The sequence below is a fragment of the Pectinophora gossypiella genome, unplaced genomic scaffold (assembly GCF_024362695.1).
Source record: "Pectinophora gossypiella unplaced genomic scaffold, ilPecGoss1.1 Pgos_34, whole genome shotgun sequence".
Classification (NCBI taxonomy): domain Eukaryota; kingdom Metazoa; phylum Arthropoda; class Insecta; order Lepidoptera; family Gelechiidae; genus Pectinophora; species Pectinophora gossypiella.
Window position 1 is genome coordinate 616003 of NW_026063244.1, and position 6460 is coordinate 622462.

The 6460-nt window shown below is 38.1% G+C and overlaps 1 protein-coding gene across 1 annotated transcript; it reads left to right on the forward strand.

Moving 5' to 3' along the window:
- The first annotated feature begins 1391 nt into the window (after positions 1-1391).
- On the forward strand, positions 1392-6152 carry LOC126381032 (uncharacterized). Its single transcript, XM_050030591.1, has 2 exons — positions 1392-2343; positions 6110-6152. Exons 1-2 carry the CDS (start codon positions 1466-1468, stop codon positions 6120-6122), a joined length of 891 nt encoding a protein of 296 aa, XP_049886548.1. The 5' UTR covers positions 1392-1465; the 3' UTR covers positions 6123-6152.
- The last annotated feature ends 308 nt before the right edge of the window (positions 6153-6460 follow it).

The following is a 6460-nucleotide window of genomic DNA, read 5'->3' on the forward strand; positions in this document are numbered from 1 at the left end:
CGGAGTCGAGCAGTCACATGAGGAGGAACCTGCACCGGGACCTTCAAGAGCTATCGACGACCCATCAGCAAACCTTTCGCGAGGCCTGGACATGCCTGATATTGATTATTAGCCTGACGTGGACGTCAGGGTGTCAGGAGAGGCCGTGTTAGATATTAGTTAGGTTAAGGATAGGAGTACGACGGCTGACAGTATAAAAGCGCAGGGCACGAGAGTCTCGGGCTCACTTGCTTGTCAACCGCCGTGCGAGGTACACGTAAGAATTCTTAATATTTGTTTGTCAACTCAGTTTGTTTGCTCATTTTTGGTCTGTATATTTATTTAAATTTCCATTTATTTCTATGTAGTATTTTTATAAATTTGGTTAATTAAATTGTTATTTTTTTTAAGTAAATTTGATTTTTAAAAGTATCATATTGAACCATAGTATTTTTTAATACAAACCATTAAGTAACATCGTTAGAAAAATATCATCATGAATTATAAAACTATATTTGTCGATCTCCAGGGATTCAAAAACTCAAAGAATGATTTTATTGTAAAAGAAATGGCTATAGTAATGAACAGACACAGGTATTTTTAGTGAAACCACCGTGTCCTTTTAGAACCTTAACTTTGGAAGAAAGAAGACAGACGAGTTGGATAGAGAGAAATGGAGGAATTCTTTTGAGCGAAGGATTTATAGATTATATTGATTTCAAAAGAATAATTCCATTATATTTAGAAAACAAAAATATTTTTGTAATAGTTCAAGAGAAAACTACATGGCTTAAGCAATTATATTATAATTGTAATATTGTAAAAATAGGAGATAAAGGATGTCCAAACTTATGGATATTGCATGTGAAATATTATAAATGTGATTTGAACTGTGCTAATCATAAAAATCAATGTGCACTTAAAAATGCAATCTGTTTACGAAAATGGTATTACGATAATCATAATGTATTAGTTTAAGTTAGTTTTATAGCAATAAAAAAAAAAGAAAATTATTAGTTGTTTGATTTTAGAAACCAGTTTCCAATAAAACAAAACGATATTGAAAATATAATTTATTAATGTAATTTATAATTACGAAATACAATATTAATGAAATTAATAAGTAGTAATTTCCTTCTTCCGTTTACCGTTATCGAGTGCGGACGTGCGTTGCGTTATTCGAAAAATTTATAATAACCTTGTTACACAATTATCAGTTTTAAAAGCAGTGAGATACAATAAAATTTGAAGTGCATAAAGTATTGCTAATTGTGACCTTCTAAAGTGATTTAATCGAATCCATCTCCGGACAGTGGCGAGTGACAGAGAGTGTTTGGTGTGTATTTGTACGTGCGCATCACTCGGTTCGCTGACTTGAGCAGTAATAAACGGCGATTCGTAAAGAACGGTTGTTTCATTAGTCAAATACTTAACAGTGGCGCGAGGTGCATAAAATACCCACAAAGAATTATTATTAACTTACAAAATGACTACGCTAATAGGGAATTTAAGTGTGTTTGATCATAATTCACAGCAATGGGAAATATTTTACGGACGGCTAGGGCAATATCTCAAGTTAAATGCCGATATTAAGCCGGAAAAAAAGTGTGCTTTGTTATTGACACATCTATCGGATGACACATACCGTCTGGCAAGAAACTTGGTGCATCCTAAGGAGCTTGACAATATTTCTTATGAATCGCTGGTGGAAGTACTCAATAAACATTTTCAACCGAAGCGTTGTAATTTTGCCGATCGAGCAAAATTTTACGACGCAGGCAGGGCGGCAGGCGAAAGTATTGAGGAGTGGGCAGCACGCCTCAGAGGTCTCGCCGTTGATTGCGATTTCGGTACGACCTTGGAGACCTTGCTAAGGGACAGATTTGTGCTCGGAATGAGAGCGGGACCTGAACGAGACAGGCTTTTCGAGCAAGACGCGACCACGCTCACGTTCGCGCGAGCAGTGGAGATTGCGCAGCAGGCAGCATGTGCGAGACAATCGCGTGAAATTCTCGTTAAGCAGGAACCGGTGTTTCATGTGCACGATAGACGTAGTGGCGGCAGCGGCAGCGGCAATGGTAACAGCGTCGGCGCTGGTGGTGCTTTAACGGAAAAACGTCGTTGTGAAGTTTGCGGTCTAAAAAGTCACAATGAAACGCAGTGCAAATATAAAGGCTACCGTTGTCGTAATTGTGGTCAAAAGGGCCATTTAGTGAAAATGTGCGGAAAAAATAAAACAGTGCGCGTTCATTGCTTAGCTGAAGGGGGATCTTCGCCACCGACGGCGCCAGCTCTGCCGTCAGGCGCGGCAGCCGACGGTAACGACTGCGAGAAATGTAAGGAATGCGCGTTGTTTAATCTTAGGTATGTAAACAAAGACCCTATTTTATTGTCAGTGTCAATAAATAACCATAAGTTGCAAATGGAATTGGACTCTGGCTCAGGATGTACTGTTATTTCTTATAAATTATATTGCGATCATTTCAAGAATGAAAAGCTAACGCTTAGTGACACGAAAATGTGTTTTTATAATGGTCACAAAATCACGCCCTTGGGTTTTTTTGAAGCAGATATAACTTACGATAAGTTTTCACAAAAAATTAAAATTTACGTCATTGAAAATGGAGGGCCACCCCTGTTAGGGCGTGATTTCATGGCAAAATTTAATATATATTTCTCTTCAACATTACATAATGTTAGTTTGTCTCAGTGTCCGACTGAAGTACAACAATTATTACACGAATATTCCGAATTATTTAAAAACGAATTAGGGTCATTTAACAAATTTGAAGTAGAATTAAAATTAAAAGATAATTCAGAGCCAAATTTTTTTAAACCGCGGACAGTTCCGTTTGCAATTAAAAGCAAGGTAGAAGAAGAAATTGACCAGTTGGTGGGGTTAGGTATACTAATACCAGTAAATTTTTCTAAGTACGGAACTCCGATAGTACCCGTTTTAAAAGGAAACGGAAAGGTGCGTATTGCAGGTGATTTTTCAGTAACGCTTAACAAAGATTTATGTATAGATAAATACCCTTTACCTCGTATAGAGGAGGTTTTTGCAAAGCTGGGCGGAGGGCAGCATTTTACAAAATTAGATTTGAGTAATGCATACAATCAATTTAAATTGTCAGAAGCTTCTCAGGATTTCACAACCATAAGTACTAGTAAAGGCCTTTTTAAGTATACAAGATTAGTTTATGGTCTAGCATGCGCACCTGCAATATTTCAGCGTGCTATGGAATCGTTATTGACAGGCATTGATGGCGTCAGCTGTTGGCTAGATGATGTGTGTATAACGGGCCCCACGAAGGAAGTGCACATGAGTAGGCTACGGCAAGTTATGCAAAGGTTTTGTGACGCAGGATTGCGGTTACAGGAAGAAAAATGTGTATTTTTTCAAACTAGTGTCACATATTTAGGATATGTTATCGATAGAAGTGGTTTAAGGACTTGTCCAAGTAAGGTTAAAGCCATATTAGATGTACCTGCACCCAAAAACGTTAATGAAGTGAAGAGGTTTCTTGGCGTTGTAAATTATTATCGTAATTTCGTGCCACAGGCGTCAATTTTGTTACACCCTGTATATGAGTTGTTACGAAACGGTGCACAGTGGGAGTGGGGAGAACGTCAGCAGTCTGCTTTCGAACGCGTTAAACAGGAATTGGCGTCAGACCGTGTTTTGGCACATTTCAATTTGTCAGAATCCGCAAAATTAATATTAACCGTGGATGCAGGGCCAGAGGGTCTAGGAGCTGTCCTAGAACAACAAGGGTTGGATGGCATAGAACGGCCCATAGCTTTTGCCTCCCGGACATTGACTACTAGTGAGAAAAACTATAGTCAAATACAGAAGGAGGCCACCGCCATAGTATTTGGAGTAAAACATTTTCATCAATTTTTATATGGCCGACAAGTACCATTTGTTCTTAAAACTGACCACAGACCTTTGTTGTCCATTTTTGGAAATAAGGGAGGTATATCACAAATGACAGCATCACGACTCCAAAGGTACGCGATTATATTATCAGCATACAACTATAGCGTACAATATATTAATGGGACAAGTAATTTAGTAGCGGATTATTTTTCGCGCGCACCTCTAGACAATAACTATGCACAGGAAAATAAAAACAATAATAAGGATATGGCGGGTTTTTCGTTTTTAAATTTTATGGATCATGACGCTGTGCCAATAGTTTTCGAGGATATAAAGTCGTTAACCTGTACGGATAATGTATTACAAACCGTAATGAAGTATATGAAGTATGGTTGGCCGCGGAAAATCACCTGTGATACTATAGCGCCTTATTTTAAATGTAAAACGGATTTAGAAGTAGATTCAGGGTGTCTTTTTCGAGGGCATAGGATTGTTATTCCTTTAAAATGCAGGGAGCAATTATTATCGGAATTGCATTCCAGCCATTTTGGAATAGTTAAGACAAAAAGCATAGCCCGTACTAGGATGTGGTGGCCGGGCATTGACCGTGACATAGAACAATGGATAGGCTCGTGCGCGGTGTGCGCAGCTGATCGTAGTGCCCCCCCGCGCGCTCTGCCTTCTCCATGGCCGCGGCCTAATGCGCCCTGGCAAAGGCTGCATATTGATTATTTATCAATAAATCAGCGAGTATTTCTGGTAGTAATTGATGCATTTAGTAAATGGCTGGAATGCATAGATATGAATAGTTGTGGTACTTCATGTCGAGCGCTGATACAACAGTTAAAATATTTGTTTTCTAGGTATGGTTTGCCTCAAGTGGTTGTATCTGACAATGATGTTAAAATAAATTGTAAAGAATTCAAAACTTTTTGTTCCGTTAATGGAATTAATTACGTCACAACACCGATATACCATCCATGCAGTAATGGACAGGCTGAGAATTCGGTCAAAACCTGTAAGAAAATGTTACGGTCAATTTTAAACGAAAATGTACCACAAAACAAAATTAATGACGCATTGGTGCTAATTCCTGTAAATACCATCTAATTTTATTTTAAGTTATATCTGTCATTTTCTTATCCGCCGAAAAGGAAAGGGACGGGTAATCGACAAGCATAAAATTTATGGAACACACGTCAATTTTAAGCACAAATCTAAACCAACCGTCTAAAAATTTTACGTCAGTCAATAACCCGACACATTAATTTACTCATTCTTCCTAAAATTAAGAGCTGTGAATCATCCGTCCCTTTCCTTTTCGACGGATATGAAAATGACGGATATAACTTTAAATAAAATTAGGCGGTGTCTGCAGGAATCGGGGCCATTATTGGGATATTTATTTACTTACCGAAATACTGTGCATTGTTCAACAGGCCAAACACCTGCACGACTGATGTTGGGTCGCGATTTCAGATCAAAATTAGATTTAATAAAACCAAACAAAAACAAAATAGAAAGAAACAAAACAAGCGCAGTATTACAAAAAAGTAGACAGTTTGAAATAAATGATTATGTATGGTTGACTTGGTACACCGGTAGAAAACAAACATGGACACTTGGTACTATTATTAAGAAAATCGGTCAAAGAATGTTTGAACTGTATGTAAATGACTATGATGTAAAATGTAAAAGACATTTAGATCAAATTATGAGATATAATGGTAATGTTAATGTAACAGGATCCCAAAGTACCAGTGAATTCTTTAACTATAGGAATAAGTCTTAATAATAATATAATTAGGTATATGTATAAATATTTGCACACCTGCTTGCAGGTTGAATACATGCACTGTTTTACTTAGAATAAGATCTTTAACTTTGTGTTCTTGCAAATAAATGATTGATTGATTGATTGATTGATTGATTGATTGAAAATATTGTAACAACAGAGACTCCGCAGTCACCACAGCCGACCACGTCGTCAACACCTGATACTATTCCGCAAAGTGAATTTAATGTTAGTTTGGAGCAAGAGGATGAAGAGTGGGTAGAGGCGGAGGATACTGCGAAGTCTTCAGGCGTTGAAGAGGGGCGCTGTGTAGTAGAATCTGAAGTTGTTCCGGAACCAGTCGGTTGCCAAAGTTCTGTGCACAGTCGCTATAATTTAAGGCCTCGTAAAATTACTAATTATAAAAAATATTTCTAAGACTACTTGTAAAACTTGTTTAAATGTATTGTTGCCAGGTTCCCAAATTAATGGGGGAGAATTGGTGTGTATTTGTACGTGCGCATCACTCGGTTCGCTGACTTGAGCAGTAATAAACGGCGATTCGTAAAGAACGGTTGTTTCATTAGTCAAATACTTAACAGTGTTGCATAATTTGCCTCTCATCTGCGCCTACAATGTCGATCCCGGCGATTGACGGTCTATCGACGCATTATGACTCGGCGCCCGAGACCAGTGAACAACACGATAGACTTCGGAACGTCACGACACGGCCTGAACGTAAAAGAAATTGGGATACGTATAATCAAGACTTAATGAAGGGTTGCATGGATGAATTTAAGGCTCTGCTCTCTTCGCAACTTGCTATA

Excerpts from the sequence above, each read along its gene's own strand:
- LOC126381032 (XM_050030591.1), top strand. The coding sequence starts at position 1,466 with ATGACTACGCTAATAGGGAATTTAAGTGTGTTTGATCATAATTCACAG.